Source organism: Cryptomeria japonica, chromosome 6 (assembly GCF_030272615.1).
Source record: "Cryptomeria japonica chromosome 6, Sugi_1.0, whole genome shotgun sequence".
NCBI lineage: Eukaryota > Viridiplantae > Streptophyta > Pinopsida > Cupressales > Cupressaceae > Cryptomeria > Cryptomeria japonica.
Window position 1 is genome coordinate 71,867,376 of NC_081410.1, and position 21,341 is coordinate 71,888,716.

Here is a 21,341-nt window from a genome sequence, read left to right on the forward strand (position 1 = left end):
GGCAAAGTGAAAAACCCAAGAAGTTTAGAGATTTTTAAGGATTTAAAACTTGTTTCATGCACCCTTCATTAAATAAACCTTAAATACACAATAGCATCATCAAATAGAAGCTAATTTGATCACATACACATGTATACATCGATCACATTAGTATAAACGCAAATTGTAGCTGAAGGAAATAACAAACATAGATATATAAATAGTCACAGTGTCAAATTTAAAAATATTTCAAAACTCATGGAATATGAAATCCATGACATCAAATGTTCCACACAAATATCAAAACAACTACAAGTCTATAGCTCAAAGGAGCCTGCATCCTTCCTACAAAGGCGTCTAAGGTAGGTCCCAGATGATTCAGCAACCATACTCTTTGCTCGTGACTCCATTCCACCCTCACCAACATCAGTTGTGTCTGGGTTTGGCTTTGGCTCTGGCTCTATTCGTGTTCTAACCTCCTTTGCAATGGCTATAGCCTCAACCTCTCTATCTACTTGGTGGATCCATTCAAAGTCCTCGTCACTAAAGACAGGATACGTAGCCTCACTGATCCATTCAGATTTTGGATCAACCTCTTCTAGCGTGATCCGGGTGGTGTCATGGTCCATAACCTGTCTATGTCTAAGACTGAGGTTGTAATGAACAAAGACTAGATCATTTAACCTTTCCACAGATAGTCTATTGCGCCTCTTGGAGTGTATGTGCTCAAACACACTCCAATTGCGCTCACGAGCAGAAGCATTGCATGGTTGGTTCAAAGTACGAATGGCTATCTGCTGAAAATTTGGTGTTTTAGGACCAAACTAACTTTAACTTTTTCAACTCCAATAACAAGTATATAATTTATCTCACAAACATATTCATTGCATATCAACATTCATTTGTGATGTATCTAATATGAACACAAGTAGAACACAAGATATATACGTAGAATCCCTTACGGGAGAAAACCACGGTAAATCAATGCTTTTATATATTTCTTCTTTTACAATATTTGTAGGCACCAACCCCTAACACTGTTTGTGAGCATTAACCCACTGGAAGCACCAACTCCCAAATCTGATTTTGTGAGCACCAACCCATTGGAAGCACCAACTCCCACTTTTGAATTTTGTGAGCCCACTGGAAGCAACAACTCCCACTTCAGAATCTGCGAGCACCAACCCACTGTACTTAACTCTGAAATTCCACCTATACAATGTTGCTGTAACAACGGATGATGGACATTACAATCTTTTCAAATCTGCATAGGTTCTGCAATAATTCACTCCTATATCTGCTGGATTTTCTTCTTTATATTTGCATTAACATCCTCTTTTATATCTGCATATTCTTATTTTATTTTCTGTCTATTGAACTCTCTTTCAACTTTACATAGACACGTTCATTCATTTTCTAATTTATATGATATGTCCTTTCTATTCGATACTTCTACATATATATCTTCATAGAGATACACACACACTTTCCAATCTTCCTTCAATAAATATTTATACCTTTCATGAAAGAATGTTTCTTTGAAAAGTCATCTTGTTTAGTGTTTTCACCTTTTCAATAATGACACCCATTACTAACATATTGAAAACATCTTTCCTGAATTCATCTTCATTGTACCTTTTGAGTATATTAATCTTTCGTGTATTATTGGCTGCACCCTTAAATATTCTTAATTGCATACTGCTATCTCTTAATTTAAATTGTTGTTATCTTCAATATAAACAATATCTTTAGACACAATTAAATTTATTTTAATCAATTCCCTTTCATCCACTCATGATATTTCTTATACTTTATTTGGTCTTTTAAACAAAGCGCTTTCTTAATAAAATATAGTTGCTACTCATATTGAGAACCGCTTTAATATATTTCTCAAATATATGAAGCGACTTGTATATAATCTCACCTTCAAAAAAAAAACATTCAATCAAATCTTGTGTTGATCAACTTCCTAGAGATATTTTCTTCTTCGAGATTTCCGATGGCCTGGAGTTTATTAAAGAAGTTGCCACTTATCTTAGATCACCATTTCCTTGTTTGATCACTGTGCATACATGAATCGCTGCCTTAGAATATACAATCACTGTAATTTGTCAATGCTTTCAATACCATATTTTGAATGGTCCAGAACCACGAACAATGAGAACATATTTCATGCTGTAGCTTGCAACATAATAAATATTCATTATCAAATTTGTCATGGGGACATTCTAATATCAACAGTTCATTGAGGGAGCTAATAGCAGGTAATCCTGAAGCCTCCAAATTAAGGTGCATATTTCAATTCAAAAATGCCACGGTTCCTTTTTGATAGAGAGCTTTCATTTCATCATCTGCATCTCCTTTTATGTTAACCGTTCTCCAATAGAGTCATTAATCAAATCACTGTCTTCAAAACATACAACTGCCCCTACTCTTTCTTAAATAATAAGAAAGAATTGCTGCATGAACCTGACAAACCAGCCAAACATGTCACCTTATACCCAAGTCAACTTTATAGAACATGGATAAAGTCGTCCATAAAATAGTTTGTTATCGCTGCCTCTGTTAATAACAGCTCCTCTTGAATAAATTCATTCAATTGCTAATATATGACTTTTCAACAAATACTGAAGTCGTATCTTATAACTGTTCAACTCTCAACAAATACTTTGTTGACGGGAAATGTTTGCCCTCTCGGGTAAAAGGTTAAATGCAGAAAGTAAATGCACAGAACATAATGGAAATACATTAAATAACCAGTCTCTATATTAATTCAACAGTCCATGTACATCATGTGCTTATAACATTACATTTGACACGACTAACATGATCCTACTTCGAAGAAAAGGTACACAATATATAATACCCGAAGGGGTGCGACACAACCGTCGCGACTCCAACTACCTACTCATTATTACCGACGACAACATAAACCTAATATAACAACATAACATAATGATTATTCCCGTCAACATCATCCCCCCCAAGAAAAGAAGTCGACTCCGACGACTTAATACAAATTAGAGATGAACGGTAGGAACTACTGACGCCAGTCGAGCCCAGATCTTATACACTTGCTGCGTCCTCGCCTGAAAACCCTTTTCTGCTACCATCCGATGCTCAAGTGCGGATTTCACCAATATTGCTTCCTTTGCCATCACAGTCCTCCTGTGCCTAACCCAAACTTGTCTGCAAAACACGTTTTTCAGTCTCAGCTTCCACCAACTGCTACTCAATTGATACTATCTCCCTAGCCAATTTGTCCTTGATAGCCACACGTGCTGCTCTCCCGGCATCCAACTCCTGGGTACGCTGAACTAAGTCTCATGTGACTATTGCCTCCAACCTGGTGGTCAGCTCCTCCCGAGCCCTCTGTGCATCCACCAAGGCAACCTCACGTCCAGCCGAGACATACTCCGAGTTCCTCAAAGCGTACCTATCCTACCTGGAGGTGGCCACAATCCGCTGGCACAAATGCTAGGAGACACCTCAAATCCTCCATCACACTCCCCAAAGGCTAAAAACTGAACTGAATAACTCCCTGGTGTCATACAACTGCACGGACTTGCAATGCCTTCCGTCAAACTCTATTTGTTCCCAACCTCCAATCCGCCTCCCTCTACGGCTTATGGCTTCCCTGCCAATGCTTAGCTGCGGGCTTCTTGCTCACAATATGGACAACCACAACACTTCCCGTGGTCTTCTGTGGCTCAAATTAAACTGGGGGTCTGGGGGCAACGCCCCCAACGGGGTCGAGGGGCAGCGCCCCTCGCGGGGTCTGGGGCAGCGCCCTCGCGGGGTCCTGGGGCAGCGCCCCTCGCGGGGTCCTGGGGCAGCGCCAACACCAATTTACAACCTTCAGAACCCCACGAAAGTCCATGGCGCGCATCATTTCAGTGATATTTTAAGATGCCAAAAGACCCTTCTTTTCCAGTGTCCTGGCTTCAAACTCCAGCGAATCATTTTAAATCTGGCTGCCGTCGTTTTTTTTTTTATTTTTTTAATGGCACTGTAATTTCCCCGATGGCATCCCGGCCATACAACCTTCCTGTACGGTCAACACAACACTAGCACCTCCGATCATGCGGTCAACACCCTCCACCGTACGACTGTGTTTGTTTGTGCGGGGGCTGAGTTTATGTCTTTGTGCTCCGCGACAGCAGTGGTTTCCATCGCACGGTGGTGGACGTCCCACCGTACGATGGTTCCACCGTCGATGTTGCCACCGTATGGTGGTTCCACCGCCGGTGGCCGCACCGTCGGTGTTGCCACCGCACGGTGGTTCCACCGCCGGTGTTGCCACCGCCGGTGTTGCCATCGCACGGTGGTGCTACCGTACGGTGGTTCCACCGTGGCTGCTTCTTTTTTTTTCGTACGGTCAGCTGACCCGTACGGCCATACGATTTTTTTTGTTTGTTTTTTTTTGGCTTTTTTTTTTTTTTTTTGGTTTTCCTGCTAGAGAGTCTTCTGCTGAGGTCCCCTGTCTCTGAGATTGCCCTTCATCCTTCTCAGTTTTCCTTGCCCAAGGGTTTCCTGTTGTGGTCCTGTGCCTCTTGAGTCGCCTGCCTCGCCTCTCAAGTCCCCTTCCATCCGCTCAGGTCCCCCTTTGGGCTCTCGGGTGTCCGTCCGGCCTCTCGGGTCCCTTGCGCGCTTCGCATGGTAGGGTTTCAATTTGTACCCGTTGGTGGCAAGTCTATTTTCCATGGCCATCCGAAGACCTGGAACCACAAATTCTACAGGGACCACGACCTCCTTCCCGTACATAAGAAGAAGAAGAATAATAAAGATTTTGAAGACTGTGGTTTTCCACACAGGGTTCCAATCGTTGCCAACACTCTTCGGATTCTCTACGTCGCCAGGGTTTGGGGCGTCTCCCTTCCAATATTCTTTGTATTCTGGCAGGTACACCTCTGTTGGTTGCTCTGGTTCCTCTACTTCGAGCCTATAGCTTTGGAACATTTCGTAATCCTCCATTTGCCAGTGGAAGAGCCCATTAAGTGAGCATACCTCATCTTCAGAACATCCCTCCAATTCGAGCACCCCTTCACTGTTCGGCTCCATCGCGTTCTTGCCCTTGCTTTCATCGGGACCCCCTTCCCCTTTATTAGAGTCCTCTGAGTCCGAGTCTGAAGAGGCGAGCTCTTCGCCGACATCTTGGGTGTGTAGGTCAATGGTATATTTCCGCCCTCCCTTCTCCATGGAAAGGGTATTTTTCTTCCAGTTGTGGTTTACCCTCGCGTTGATCAACCACGCTCTCCCCAGGATGGCGTCATAGCCTTTCTTCTTTGAGGGAATAACCACGAAATCTAAAAAGAATGGTTGCTTACCAATCGTCACTTGCTGGGCCATCAACAAGCCGAGTGGCTTAATGCCGTGTTGGTCCGCTCCCACCAGGTTGAATGTGGGTGGCCATAGGGTGGGCTTCCCCAGCCGCTTCCATGTTTCTTCTGGTAGTACATTCATCCCAGATCCACCGTCCACAATGGTGTCCTTCAGAATGGTCCCACGGATACCCATTTCTACCACAGCTGGGTGTCTACCACTGCTCACGGTGAGTAACATCAGGTCAGTCGAAGGGCTGACGGAAACCTCCACCTGTGGTGTACTCTTCAAAGCGGTGGCGGGAACCCCTACTTGTGGTGCACTCGACGATGCGGTGGCGGGAACCCGTACCTGTGGTGCACTCGACGCTGCGGTGCTTTGCATATTGGTGAGGATGGCAGTCCTCAATTGTGGCATAGAGTCTAGAAGGTCTTTTACCTTTATCGGCACCTCCATCTGCAAGATTTGCCCAATGATGTTATTTTCCGCTTCCGTATGGGATGATGTACTCGCCACCTCGTTGTCCCGTCGTTCGGTCGTCATCTCACGTTCAATATTGGCCTTTGCCTCCCGTAATCTCTCCTCCGTACGGGGGTCGAGATAAGTGACTTTTTTCGTCTGGGCGTGGGTGATCGCCAGTACTTCTTTCTCACCAGTCTTCTCAACCTTCTCAATGTTGAGGAGATTAACCCCTGCCTGCGGGCAATTTGCGTCCTCATGGTCGCCTGGCCCACACCAACGGCAGAGGTGCTGAGGGGTGGCTTCCTTCGTGCAATCACGGGCGAAGTGCTCCCACTGATTACACGCCCTACATTGGATAATTGGTCGGCCCTTGGCATCATACTGGATACGGCTTCCGTTATTGTTATTGTTGCTATTCCTTCCGCCGCCGCGTCTGTTGTCCCGGTAACCTCCAGATGATGCTGTTGTGTTAGTCTGCTGGCCCGTACCCGCTAGTGCAGATGTTGTGGCCTGCTCCGTGAACAACACCTGGTTCGTGCTTCGGGTTTTCATATTGTATGGGCACTCCTTGGTGGAGTGTCCCATCACTTGGCAAATCTCACAAAATGCCTTCTTCGGGCAAGTACCCTTTGTGTGTCCGTCACTCCTACAGTTTGTACACCACACTTCATTTTCTTCCGTCTTACTTGTACTCCCTTTCATGGCTTTGAATTCTTTCAACATTCGTTCCATGTCCTTCTGGAGCGCGTTTAGCTTTTTACCCGATTCGCCACCGCTACTGCTCTCCCCGTCAGAATCTTCATCATCGTCAGATGAATATCTATTACTTTTCTTCTTCCTTGATGTTTTATATTCGCTTTCTAGATCCATCGCCCTGTTATAGGCGTCATCATATGACGTCTGGGGTACAATCTTCATTTTTTTTCGTAGGGAGGATTTCAATCCTTCCACAAACCATCGTTTTTTTAAGCCCTCAGCCGGCTGGCTCTCCATTTTACCCAAGAGTTCTTTCAGCCTCCGACTGTATGCCCGTACTGTCTCCTTAGTACCTTGCTTGGTACTGTATATCTCTGTTACAATTTCGTTGTCATCACGGAGCAACCGAAACTCCTCCGTGAATTCCTTCTGTAGGGTAGCCCATGTGGCCACTTTTTGCTTATCTACATCGGAGTACCAATCTATGGCGACTCCACGTAACGTGGCTGGGAACTGCTGTACCCAGTCATCCTGGTCTGTTACTCCGTTGGCGGACCAAATGGTTTCACATGTACGGCAGTGTCGTAAGGGGTCTTCCTTGCCCTCCCCTGTGAACTTTGGCAATTTTTGTTTACTCGCCATCCCACCACTGGGTCTCGCTCCTCTAATTCCTTGTGTGCTTGTACTTGGCGATCCTCCGCCTCCTGCAACTAAACCTCCACTCGTGGGTCCTCCGGAAAAAGTTGCTGACACCAAACCAAACAAATTGCCTCCCGTACGGTACCCTTGTGCTCCCTCGGCACCTTCGGTCGTACCGTCACCTTCCGTTGTCTCCCTCCGGTTGTCCTTTGAAATGGACAAATTCTTTAGCAAGTCTCTGGTAGCGTCGATCAGGTTTAGACTTCGCCTTGTTTGTTCCACCAACTCTTCGCGGCTTCTTACCCTACGGTGGTATTATGGCGAACTGTAGAGTTCTCCTTCGGCACCCTTCGTGACTCCTTCTGGCAGCCCTACAACAGTGTAGACAGTGTAGTTCTCTCCGTCTATCTTTGCCTCCGCAACCTCCGTGACACCTCCTGGGTTCCCTTCGGGCAACCCCTCGGCTGGTCGTCCCTCGGCAAGCTGCCTTAGCCTACGCCTTCGTTCTCTCTGCTATCTGAGATTCAATGCAGTTTGTGCCACTTCCCATTCGTCACTCTGTATCTTTTCATTTTTGTCCTTATTTAGTCTATTGGGCATAAGTCAAAGGTTCAATTTCCTCCTGGCCTGGCGCCATCTCGTTCCGTTTCCCGTCGGCTGTTCTCTTCGTAGCGTTGCAGGATTTGTCGTCGTCGCTCTTCTTGGGCAATCTCCTCCAGGCGGGCCTGTTGTGCCAGCGATGCCTCTGCAAGCAACCGAGGGAGGTGGTTCATCAACCGGTTTATTGCCGGGCTAACCTCCAGCGCTGTCCACACGGCACTTGGTGGGATTTCTGCCTCCGCTGCTTCTCGTCGAACGTATGTCTGAATGGCCACCTGGAGCAAAATCGAGAATTCTCGTGTTGCCGTGTCTTCTCCTGTGTACAGTTCTGTCTGCGCGTCGTCAGCCTCCGGGTTCACTTCACCAACGGGTAGGCCCATTGTGTCTGTGCGCCATCCGTGTCTTCCGTTCCCGAGTTCGTCTAGGCAGCGGCGCCAAATGTTTACCTCACTGGGTAAACAGGAAGAATACAGAAATCGAACAGCAATGCACAATGCAAATACAAAAGAAGTACCAGAATAAGCTTGCCATTAATGTCAAAAGATGTTCATATTATAATGTGTCGCCAACATTACATGTCCTCCAACACCCGGAGGTGGTACAATATATGACAGCCGAAGGGGTGCGACACAACCGTTGCGACTCCAACTACCTACTCATTATTACCGACGACAACATAAACCTAATATAACAACATAACATAATGATTATTCCTGTCAACATACTTCTTGTCTTATTATTTATTGCTGTGATCACTGCAAATAGTTCTTATCATTTGAGTCAGTTCTGGAATGATTAAAGATGGCTTCAATCGCACCTCTGTATTGACTTAATGATTCACACCTTTGTCATTAACATCGCTGTTCATTTACTTGATTGCTGTCATCAATACAAATTACTGTTAATATATAATCAACTACCAAGGGAACTGGAATATCGTTTGTTATGTCTGATAGATAAATGCTATGAATGCTGTATATCTAGATGTCACCAACATTCATATTCTATGATTATCGACAATTTCACAAGGTTGATTTTATTTCTTTACTTTATATCTGAATTGAACACGTCTTCATGTTAATCGCTGATTCAGAGTCAACTTTGTCTCAGTGCTATGTTACCATAAGTCTTTGCTTACTGTCGCTGATCAATCATGTTACCATACGTCTTTGTTACCATCAGTCTTTGTCTCAGCGCTATGTATTACTTACACAGTACTTCAATATTAATATCAACTTCAATACTGATTGTAGAAGATCACTTCAATATTAATATCAACTTCAATACTGACAGATATAATTCCACTCTTGACATTAATGACAATCTATAACATTGCCTACTTACTTTCTTGAACTGTGATATATCTGTCAACAATCTTCACTGAGTGCCTTTGATATTAGTAACAACATTTTGCTGATATATCTGTCATCAATGACGAACTTCTAACAATCTCAACTGACTGACCTTGACATTAATGACAATATTTCCAACACTTTGAACCTCGCCCTACAAATAGTGATGGCATCAACCATGCTTTGCCAATAAGGAGACCTGTCACAAATAAATTAAATAAGATAAGTATGTCGAACTCTATGCCCAATAAAAATTCATTAGAGAAAACAAACTATAAATAATAAAATATTAAAGAGTTTAAACAATCAAATTAAAACTAAAAGGAATTACCTGGCTGCAAAGAATGGAATATTGCTCTAGTACCAAAATCTCCCAATTGCACATTTAGCCTTATCGTGTACCTCCTTGTTCCAACCCATGCTCTCAAACGAAGGTTGGGAGTAGTCTGCGGCTCAAAATATGAATCCATCCTAGATTTACGAATTCTAGGACCAATGCTTGCACTCCCACTACCATTAGCACTAGCAGCAATAGAAGCAGTAACAGTAGCACTCACACTAGGACGATATGGAGGTATGAAAGAAGCCTCTCCAACACAACAAATGCCAGCCAACTCCTCCCTTTGCCTCGTCTTCATTTCTTTTTGATTCTCAAATGTCTCTATTTGCACTTGGCACTCACGAATAGCCTCAGGACGTGTTAGTGTGCAAGGGTCACATCATGGCCACGTATGCCGGCAATGTGGTATTTCAATCTATTTATGCCTCCATGAAAGATTGTTTTGCATATTTTGTCTCTCCCTTCTTTTGCCCGGGAAAATATTTAGTATGTTTCCAACCTGGATCTCTTCTACTTGGGATTGTTCTACGAGTAGGAGTGGAACTCGACATTGTGAAAAATATGGGTTTCAAAAGTTGAAGGTTGCTGGAATAAGACACAATTACAAAAAATGAATATTTGTGCATTGTTAAATTATAAATTAATACAAAAACCAATGCAATAGCAATGTTTTGAAACAAAAAACAATGTAATAGAATTTGTATTCATTTTCTTTCAAACTCAAAGAAATCAGCAAACCCTACCATGCAGATTGTTTTTATTTTTCAAAACATAAAGAAATCAGCAAACCCTACAATGTACATTTTTTCATTGTTTTGAAAAAAAAAAGGTACTTTGTAAGGTTTGCTGATTTCTTTATGTTTTGGAAAAAAAACAATCTACATGGTGTTAAGTTTTATGATCAGATTAGGTAACACAATAATTCACACAAATGCACAAATATTACCCGGGGAAAACTATTAGAATATTAAAATAATGTTAATTTTAGTATTAATGCTCAATAGTGTATATTCTATTTTAGAAAGATCTTCTACGATCTTCTCAGCAGTTTCTTATTAGAAACTTGCTATTCTTGTAAATAGTCATGTATTATTTATGAGCGTCTTGCTCATTCTGTAAATCAATCAATTCTTTGAAATCCATTGCGTGTCTCGCACTGTTTTATGGTATCAAAGCTTTAGGAGAATTTTTTCGAAATTTTTTTAATTCTAATTTCAAATTAGTGGAAATCTTCGAAATTATTCCAGTTAATCTTAAAACAGTTTTTTTCCTCCTCGCTCCTGTGTCTACTTCATGGGTTTGTTCTAGGGAATCTACCTCTACCTGCGTCTGTTCTTTTTCGCAACAGCTCATTCCTCGTCTTGCGCGATTTCTTTTCGCGCCTATGTGCTGTTTGTGCAGTCGCGATTTTTCGCGACCATTTGTTTTCATGCAATCCTGAGTGCTGTCGTTGGAGGTTTTCGGCTGCACATGAAGGTTTTTCCTCCTTCTGCAATGCTATTCGCTCGCAATTCAGGGTGCAGGTGACGCGAATTTTTTCGCATTCTATTTTCTTTTGCATCACGTTTTTACGGTGACTATTTTCTGGTTTTTTCGGCGGCGTTCGTGGCTCTGTGCGCGACTTGCAGACAGTTAGTGTGGGTTCTAAAACCCGTGTGGGGACATCTATAGTGTTGGTGGTGCGACTTTCGTTTTTTTCTGTGCCAAGTTTTTTGTCTGCAAATTTTCTGGGAATTTCATGGCTCCCACGACCCTCTGATTTTTTCGATTAAGGTGTTTACCTTCAGTTTTCCATCGAAAATAAATTTTTCTTGCAGATTCTTGGTGGGTTTTTCGAAACCTAATCTGGGTAGTTGTTTGAATTTTTTGGTGCATCGTTTTCCGTGCATCAATTTTTGCGCCAGCGGATTTGAATTTGGTTTTCAGATTCCTTCTGGGTTTCCTCTCATCTTTCAGGCACCTGTCAGTTTTTTTCGCATCAGCCGAAACTTATCTTGAAATCCGTGCCTGTTGCAGTTGTACCTGTCTCTTCCTGTCGTTTTCCGTGCCTTGGGAAATGTGTAAATGGCTTCTCTAACCAACCTGATGTTAGAAGGCAGTCAACGCTTTAATGGCAACAATTACAACATTTGGAAACAGCGTATGTTGACCATTTTTTAATATAGGCGTCTTGACCAGCTTGTTTTGGGAAAAGAGCTCAGTCCTGGTACGCCTAGTGCAGATCAAGATAAGTTTGATGAACGCAATTAGGAGGCAGTTATGCTTCTCAAACTCTCCGTGACTGATGATCAGTTACCACAGATTCCTTCCATCAAGACAACTTTCGACATCTGGAAGCATCTGAAGGAATTGCATGAGACATCCGACAAGAGCCGAGCATTCTTTCTGAAGAATCCGCTGTTCTCCATTATGATGGACGAACGCATGTCCTTACAGGAACACCTCACGAGGATTAAGGACATTCGAGATCAGCTTGAAGCTATTGGTCGGACTATGGAGGAAGAAGACATGGTAGTAATCACTCTGAAAAGTCTTCCGAAATCGTATGAACACTTCATTGAGACCCTCAATATTACTTCAACTAATGTTGACCTGAAGTTTTCAGAATTGTGCACCAAACTTCTATAGCAGGATCACTGGAAACAACAGTTTGGTAGTGGTACTACTTCAGCCTCCTCGGAAAATGCCTTTATAGCCCAATCCTTTCACAAGGATAAAGGCAAATTTCAGTCCTCTCAGTCTTTTCAGCAGAAAGGCTCTTCTCAGACACAGGATGGTGCTAAGAAGAAGAATGTGCAGTGCAATTATTGTCACAAGTACGACCATATGAAGAAAGATTGCCGTCAGAGGCTCGCTTCTGAACAAAAGAAGCAGGGAGGGTTATATTTAATCAGATCTGAATATGATTTACAAAGAATGGCCTCACTACTTGAAGCTTTATGCACACAACAATATACCATGCAAGGCGATAAAATAATTGAACTGTAGAATTCAGTTATGAACTCGATCTGCTGAATGTAAGTTGGATCCGATTCTTCTTGCTGTAGAATGAATGCTCTTTAACCTGCTAGATTCAATGAACATGATCTGCTTATATATTTCCAACTGTTGAAGAATGATAGTTAATACGATCTGCTTGTATATGAGTACACTCTGTTGGAGGAATGAATCAAACTGCAGTAGAAGATAACTCGATCTGCTAGGGAATACACGATATGCTAAGTGTAATGTGGATGGATATTATCGATGCCTTTGAGAGACAAAAGCAACTCATACATATACCTAAACACAGGTTCCTCCAACCATCACGACTCCTCAAGAAGGCCAGCTTTTTCTTTTTAGCAACATACCTTTTCATTAGTGGCGATTTATATATTAATCAACACGTCTTATGTTAGAGTTTAATATGCTCCCGATTTTATCATCAAGGATGGCGAGATTAACACATAATCAATAAATAAAGGCAAATCGATATAGTTAAATTGTCTAAGGTCGATATGTCACTTAGACAATTTAGTTAACTATGTCAGCCATGAAGGAGACGACCGATGCTATTACATTAACACATGGTAGGGTTTGCTGATTTCTTCAAAAGAAAATGAATACAAATGTTTAAAAAAAAAATGTAAATTTTGCTTATAAAACACCAAAAAAATTCAATCTTACCTCTTAGAACAAGGTTGAAATGAAATGCAACCTCTTTCCAATCCTCTCTAACAAGCTCTTGATGCATCAAATGCAAGTTTTACGCTGCCCCAATGCGATTTCTTGAAATTTTGCTCCTCCTTGCCGGTTGCCCCACTATGCACTCTTTTTTTTTCTCACAACTCACTCTTCTCCAATTTTTTCAATAGAATGAAATGAGATGACTTTTAGCACTTAGAAGAAAATATAAGTGGAAAAAAAACAACTTAAAACAAGTTTTAAAAAGTCTTTTTTTTTGTTTTTTGTTTTTCATTTGGGTTGACGTCGGTCGAGTCCTGGCATCGGGACTCGCCGGGTCCGAGAGCCCTAGGACTCGGCTGGACTCGCCCAAGGCTCGGCAAGCCTGAGTCCAAGCCCCTGAGACTCGCCCAGGGTCACTCGGCTTGAGACTCGTTGAGTCCTAGCGAGTCTAGGTGAGTCCTGGAACTCTGCTTGACATAGATCTTCTATTAATTTTCTTCTTCCTTGCACAATTACAACACTTAATCTTGACTTGAATGGGAATCTATTCAGCATAAGAAAGCTTCAGTTTTGCATTTAAACACCTTTTAACTTGATTATCAACTTGCACAAAGCCCTTCCCTTTATCAACTTGGTTGAATGTCCAAATCATATTCCTAAATTTTGGCGATCCAATTGCCTCATTTAATACCCAAGTCTTCCTGAGTTAGAATAACTTTTATTGCCAAATCTGGTACCATCACTTTGGAGTGAGAACAAAGTTATGTAAAAGCAAATTTTTTTAACATGCACCACTATATAGGCATGCTTCTCGAATTCTATATACTACAGCTCATGATCTTTGAGTCCAAAGCTATTAGATGGTGGTGTTTCATGGAATGTCAAATGTAGCTCCAAGAATCGTTTCAGCCAAGTGTATGGAGAGAACTTTATGCCATAGAACTGTTGCTTGGGCAGCCCAATGCTTGATTATGCCTACTATTTCTTTAGAGGGCATCAAGTCAGACCATGTGGATGTTTAGTCTTTCTTTTGGAGAAGTACATAAAAGTTTTTACTGACATACCTTCTGGGAGGCCACCTAAAAGAGGGTTTGAGCATGATATTAAGTTAGAAGGTGACAAACCATTGATTACCAATCGTTATTCTAGAAGGCACAAGGAAGAGATAAAGAAGGCCATTAAGGAGCTTCTTGATATGGGTCACATTAGGCCAAGTTCAAGTCCATTCGTTTCTTTAGTAGGCTTGGTCAAGAAAAAAAGTAGTACAATGAGAATGTGCATTGACTAAAGAGCACTAAACAAAAATACTATTGAGAATAGGTAGCTGATCCCCAGGATTGACGAGTTGCATGGTGCAATCTATTTTTCTAAAATAGACCTTAAATTAAGGTACTATCAAATTAGAGCTGATGAAGAAGATGTTCATAAAACATCCAAGTTTCATTATGGACACCATGAATTTCTAATCAGGCTATTTGGTTTGATTAATGCTCCAACCACATTCCAAATCTTGTATGAATCAGTTGTTTAATAAGCAGCCAAGGAAGTTTGTTCTAGTCTTTTTTTAAGACATACTTATTCACAACAAGACTTAAGAGGACCATTTGAACATTTTGACAAAGTTTTGGGCAATTTGAGCCTCAAACTAGTATGAATTCGGAATGACCAAAATTTTGCACTTGGGTCATACTATTAGTGTAAAAGGGTTCAAAATGATTAAAACGATTCAAATTATCTTGGATTGGCCTTTTAAAAGCATTGACTCACTAAAAGGGTTATCTGGACTCTACATCTATGATAGAAGATTTGCCAAGGGTTTCAATTAGTTGGCAAATCCGTTGACTTATTTGAAGAAGAAAGGAGTCTTCACTTGGTATATTTTACTAATTTTAGTGAATTTTTTTTGATATACTCAAAGAGGTGATGAGTTCATGCCTAGTGTTGGTCTTTCCTAATTTCTCTCTTTCTTCTGTTCTTGAATGTGATGCTTTAGGAGAAGGGACTGGAGTTGTTTTTAAATACAAGTATACAATTGCTTTTGAGAGATATAAACTTGGAGGAACAGGAAAAGGGTTCTCAATTTATGAAAAAGAAATGTTGGCCATCATGCATGCTTTGGTCACAACAATATCCGGTGGAAGGAAAGTTTGTGGTAAAAACAAACTGCAATAGTTTGAAGTACTTTTTGAGTCAGAAGAAAGATCTCAACAAAAGACAACAAAAATGGGTAAGCAAACTTCAAGCATATGACTTTGACATAGAGTATGTTAAAGGTAAAAATAATGTTGGAGTAGATGATTTGTCAAGAAAGCCCATTTTATGTTTTATGACAGATGTTACAGCTAATTGCAAGATACAAATCATAGCAAAGTATTCTCAAACTGCCTTTCAAACTGCCTTTGCTATTAACATTTTGGAAGGTAGATTGCAAGATGAGAAGTATGAGGTGGTTAATGAATTCGTCTTTACATGAATAGAATCCATTTGGTGCCTGAATATATGAGATGAAAGGAAAGATTTAAGAGCAGTTCATGATGCACCTTTAGCTGGCCATCCAGGGTACATCAAGACATAGGTAGATCTGAGAAAAGTTTAAGCTGTAATAACTTAAGCTGTGTATTGAATCAAGTAGGTCCTAAAAGGCTGTAATTTTTAATGACATTGAGAAATAATAAAATAAAAGAATATAATATTATATTATTTTCCCCCAAAAAAGTTATAAAAGGAGGATTGTTTTCGAAAAAAAGGTCTTTTTGCTCATTTTATTAGTTTCATTTGTAAAGAATAAGTATGAGTTCTTCTATTGTTTGAGGGCAAAAACCCTTGGGAAAATGGTTTCAGGGATGAAAACTCTTCTAGCCATCAAAGTAATTTCACACAGGGATTGCCATTGTATTACAGTTGTTGAAGATTTTTACTATTTAGTTTGATTTCAGTTTGAAGGTTCCAGATTTTGGTGTAAAGTTCTAGATTCTTTGGAGTTGAAGGTGATATAAATTTTGCTGTTGATTTGTTTGTTATATTTTTTGAGATTTATATCCTCCACATGACGTATCTTACACAGCTCAATGGAGGCCGTACTATATCTATTTGGCTGTATGCCATCCAAGTTATACAAGTGCATGAGATTATTCTATGGAAGGTTTTAGAGATTTTGTTGTTTTATCTGATTAATTTTTTCTTTTAACCTTGCCGTATTGTTTAGGTTGTTTAGTGCATGGTGGGTTGTGCTTCTTTGTTGGATTTATTACGATTGTCACATTTTAAAGGCATATTCAACTTACAGAAAACCATACTTCCTTACTGAGCCATTTATTTGCTGTAGTTTGGTAATATTTTTTATTATTATTATTTTGCGTATCAAAATAATTCTGAATTATACAATAATTCTACTGTAAAAGTGAAGGGAAAGGGTGACTCATTATTATAGGCTGCAATTTGCTTTGAACTGAAACTTTGTCCTGACACATTAATAATATGAACTTTTGGGCCATTTTTAGTTACTGCAACGAAGGTGATTTCTTCTTTCCATGTAATTTTCATTTTCTCTAGTTTGTTATGAATAGTTTGGTGAAATGTCAATATTCAGAATGTGGAATACTTTTTTGAAATAATACTTGGATTAGGTTTTAGGAGATTTGTTGATGCTTATTATTCAGTTGTAATAAACTGAACAGTTTTCTGGTAGTAGTTTGATTATTATTGTTAATGATCTTGAAAGGGTCATCATCAGATCCATGCTATCATTGTAAGATCTTGGTCAGTTTAACCATTGGATCCATTTTATTTTTATATTATTATTTGCCAATTTGACATGAACCAGAATCGGATATAGTTTACCATTTTTTGTTTTCTCATTTCCACATGTTATTTATCAGTTTGGCATACTCAGAACTTGTATATCATTATTTGCCATTTTGGCATTGATCAATTCTTTTGGTTTGATATTGTTTTAATTTGGTCGGCTAGTCACCAATATCTTGCTAGTTATTTTGTTGTCCTAAATTCCTAATCTCAGTCTCTGTATGCTCTCACCTTGCCATCATCGGGAATTTGGTGATAAAATAAAGTTAGGATTTGAGTTGATTGTAAAAAAGAATTGGTGGATTTGAGCAAACTGTCCTACCAAGGACATTATGGATGACATGAGGCTAAGAATTGCTTTCTTCCATGTACAATAAATTTCTATGCAATGCCTTCTTGATATTGTTATCTGTTTTTTCTTTCATAAATGCCTGATAACCATATATTTTCAAGATGTATAAACACTCATGGAGACCTTTCTTGACACTTGTTGATACCTTTTATGGGCCACATAAAATTGTATCGATTGGATTTATCATGATGAGTTTATGCCAGTGTTTCTCCAAGTTTATAGGACAAAAAATTCTTGATTTTGGGGATGGCAAGATGGATGAATATGCAATATGTATGTGGCCATGATTATATAATATTATATAATTATTTATCTATATAAAACATTTTTTATAGATTTTCAATTACATTGAAATTTTAATGACACATCCATGATGTTGAACTTCAAACGATGAATATTTAACATTGACCATTGAAAATTGAAATAAAATTTTGAGTGATGCAGAAATACAAATACAATTTTGTGAATATTGTCATATTACAAATGGTGAGGAGGGGGACATCCCACTCTTCCCCAAAACAGGAAACTTCCCAAGATGCTAAAGCAATTCAAAAACATCCTCAGGACATGAGAGAGCTGAAAAGTAAGGTGGGCCAAGGAAACATCCAGAACAGCTCCAAAGTGATGGGTGCAAATATTGTTTGTAGGCAGTGGATCATGTTATGTCTTCAGGCTCTCATCATTGTCATAGGAGCTACTTCTTCATTGGGGGGATTCATATCCTCATTCTGTGTCTTATTGGGGGGATATTGATTGTACTAATGTGACTGATTCTGTACTTGGGGGGACATCTTGAGTCCTTCATTCTTGTCACATGTACTCTTTTGTATTTCTTTTATTCTCTTTTGAAGAGGAGTTTTGTCCCACTGGGTTTTCTTCTTTTCTCTTTTGATTAGGTACATGGGTACCTAATCAGGCCTTTATTGTCAGGGTCCATCCATTCATGCTTGCATTCATTAGCTCTTTAGCTTATACCTAAGTTAATCTTGAGGAGGGGCGTTGGAGTAATTAGGACACTACTTAATTATTTAATCCATGTGGAACACTTTTATGTACAAAAGGGCAGATATAAATCATTAATTCTATCTTATAAGGAGTATTAAAAGATATTCTAATTGAGCTTAGCCATCATTAAATTCATTTTTCTGGTTTATTTCTGTTGCATTTCCTAAGAAATACTAGTTTTACAAAGCTTATAATTTACAATTTAATGTGTCAGGCTGTTAAAGAAACAGGCAGAAGATTCAGGGATACAATTCTTGCTCTTGGAGGTGGCCGACCACCATTGCAGGTAAGCTTAATTATTGGGATTTTAGGTACCTAATTGTTGATTTCCTTTGATGAAAAAGAAGTATTTGAGATGGAAGAAGCTTAGGAGTTGCTCTGATCTTCTAAAAATGGCTTTTGCATGGCACACTTTTGCAAACTCAAACCTTCTACTAAAGATTTAAATCAAAGTTCAACCACATACAAGGGTTGAACCACATACATCGTAGTAGCCATATCAATGTGTCTAACAAATAGCCCTCAGTTTTGTACCTGGCTCCAATTGTGTAAGCACCACTGAAGTCATAAAACTCCCCAAGAGTGGAATCATGATGGATAGACTTATCATGCCCTCAACCTTACCAATGATTGAATTAATGAACAACCAATTTGTGAAATTTCTCTTTTGTGCACTACAATGTCTTTTTTGTGGATTACCCAATTCCCTCCAAGATTTTTTTAAGTGAGGCTGCTCAATATATTTCAGAGATCAAGACATGATAAAAATTGGGGCTATTTCCTTCAATAAATAGTCTTCCTTAAATAGAAATCATTGCCCGTGTTGATGCAAAACTTTTGCAAAAAAATTAATGGATAAAGTTGCATATTTCTGAAGGAACAATCTTTTGTAGAATGCCAGATGTCTCTGCCCATGTCTAACTTTTGAATGATTTGATTGTGTAAGCAAGATTCTTGGTGTCTGTGTTTGAACCAACTCTTTTGTTAACAAGGTCTTGTACTAATCTCTGATATAACCAGTTCAAAAGCGCAATTCTTTGCAGATTAGATGGATACTAAGGACGTATCATTTCTTCATGTCAACAAATCCATGCACCCTCTGTGCTTTTTGAGAACAGGAAAATATATGTTCCATTGCTAGCAGACTATCAGACATAATTATCATTTTTTATTATATATATTCTACTAAGTGCTGTGTTTCTAATTTGTTTGAGAGAGATCATTTTCCCTTATTATATTCTGTTGATCCAATTCAGTTGACTTATAAAAGCAGTCTTCATTCTAGAAACTGTGTTACCTCATGCACTCTTCAGGAAGATGTGTTAACATCCTCCCCCTCGCCAGTAATTACACCAGTGGTGGTTTCAGTGTCAAGCTTTGTGGCACTCTATGCCTTCTGGTTATCTGCTTGGTGCACATTAATTTATAAGTTATTCAATACAGGGTATCTATCCCCTGCAATAGAATTTTATGCATGCTGACTGAGTTTTATGTTCTTCTCATTGGATGGAATATCTATTCTTTAAGGAAAAGGCTGAAACGTTGAATGTGTTCAGTTTTAAGTGTACATGTACCACTTTTTTCTTTATTTTAACTTTCACAACAATCTTATATTTTGTGGTCTTGTCAAAGCCCATATGCCTTTTTAAATCCAACGATTGTATGCGGTTATGCATATTTGTGCAATATATCTACATTGTAATTTTTTCATATTAACCTGAGTAAACCTGATCACTCTCCTCCATGCTACAATTGTTTGCTTAAAAACTAGTTCATGGTTAATTTTATTTGTGTAATTTGCATCCATTGCATATATTGGCAGGTTAATGTTTTTTAGAGCAGCTCCTGTCAAACACATAGACACAAGTCTCTTGAATCTCATGTATTTGCAATATTTGTATACTTCTTAAATATCACAATAGCTTCACATAGCCTGGCAAATGTCGAATTATAATGTACATTCTTTGCCTTTACTGCAGGTTTTCATAGATTTCCGTGGCAGAGAACCATCAACAGATGCACTTCTTAGACATAATGGGTTGTTGAGAACACCTGTAGCAGCTTAATAGATTTTTGTAGTGAAGTATTTGAACAAAATTCTTTATAATTTGGTTTATTTACTCTTTTTAACCTCATTGTTGCAGCTTAATAGATTATGATGTAATGCATCATAAGGCTGCAATGGCATCTTAGAGAAACAAAGCATTTGCACCTTTTGGAAAGGGTTGATCAGAATATGAAAAGGTCATTTTTTTCTAAATATTGGAAATTACTTGCTAGTTATAAGATGAGAAAGAAAATAATGGATAAATGTTAATGTGCAAAAGTAACACTACCAAATGGAGTATTAGTACAGGACCACAAAATGATAAGCAATGCTACTAGCTTTACACCTAAGTTATGATAGACTCGTAATGGCTTATTTAGATTAAAGCATGCTATGTTGCAGAGTCAGCAAGATCTGTGAAATACTACCATCTATTTCATGGCAGGAGCTTGCATGTGTTCCATTTTTATGTCTTCTGTTATTTGTTACTTATTTGGATCTTATCAATTATTTGGGAGTAGTTTCGGTGATAGGTGATTGTTATTCAAAACCATCTACCAAAAAAACCATTCAACAACACAGCTGCACCCAACTGTCAATGCTAAACAACCCACCCAACCTACACTATCCTTGCCCCCTTGCAATAGACTTACCCTTACCCTGTGGATGGGAATTTGAAATAGATTTAGGAAGACCTATCTTCCTGTTTTGAACACTAGTGGAGTCATCATCTACCTCCACATCCAAAGTCAACATGTGCGATGAGCAAGAATGTCTAACCAATTAAGTCCTATGCTGTACAAAATGATCATGAGCAAGAATTCCCCCATGGCCTGCCAGTTGGGTAATGGAAACAGACATTGGCAATACCAAAACTAGATTTAGGAAGACCTATCTTCCTGTTTTGAATAACAGTGGAGTCATCCTCTACCTCCACATCCAAAGTCAACATGTGCGATGAGGAAGAATGTCTAACCAATTAAGTCCTGTGCTGTACAAAATGATCATGAGCAAGAATTCCCCCATGGCCTGCCAGTTGGGTAATGGAAACAGACATTGGCAATACCAAAACTAGAT

At 39.6% G+C, this 21,341-nt stretch overlaps 1 protein-coding gene across 1 annotated transcript in view; it reads left to right on the plus strand.

The window, feature by feature from the left end:
- The window catches only part of LOC131064199 (probable cytosolic oligopeptidase A), a 166,964-nt gene extending 146,436 nt beyond the window's left edge, over nucleotides 1–20,528 (plus strand). Inside the window, exons 16-17 of the mRNA XM_057998254.2 lie at nucleotides 18,432–18,503; nucleotides 20,197–20,528. Coding sequence (XP_057854237.2) covers nucleotides 18,432–18,503; nucleotides 20,197–20,283 — 159 coding nt within the window. The 3' untranslated portion in view covers nucleotides 20,284–20,528. The remainder of the gene's footprint in view (nucleotides 1–18,431; nucleotides 18,504–20,196) is intronic.
- Nucleotides 20,529–21,341: the final 813 nt, after the last annotated feature.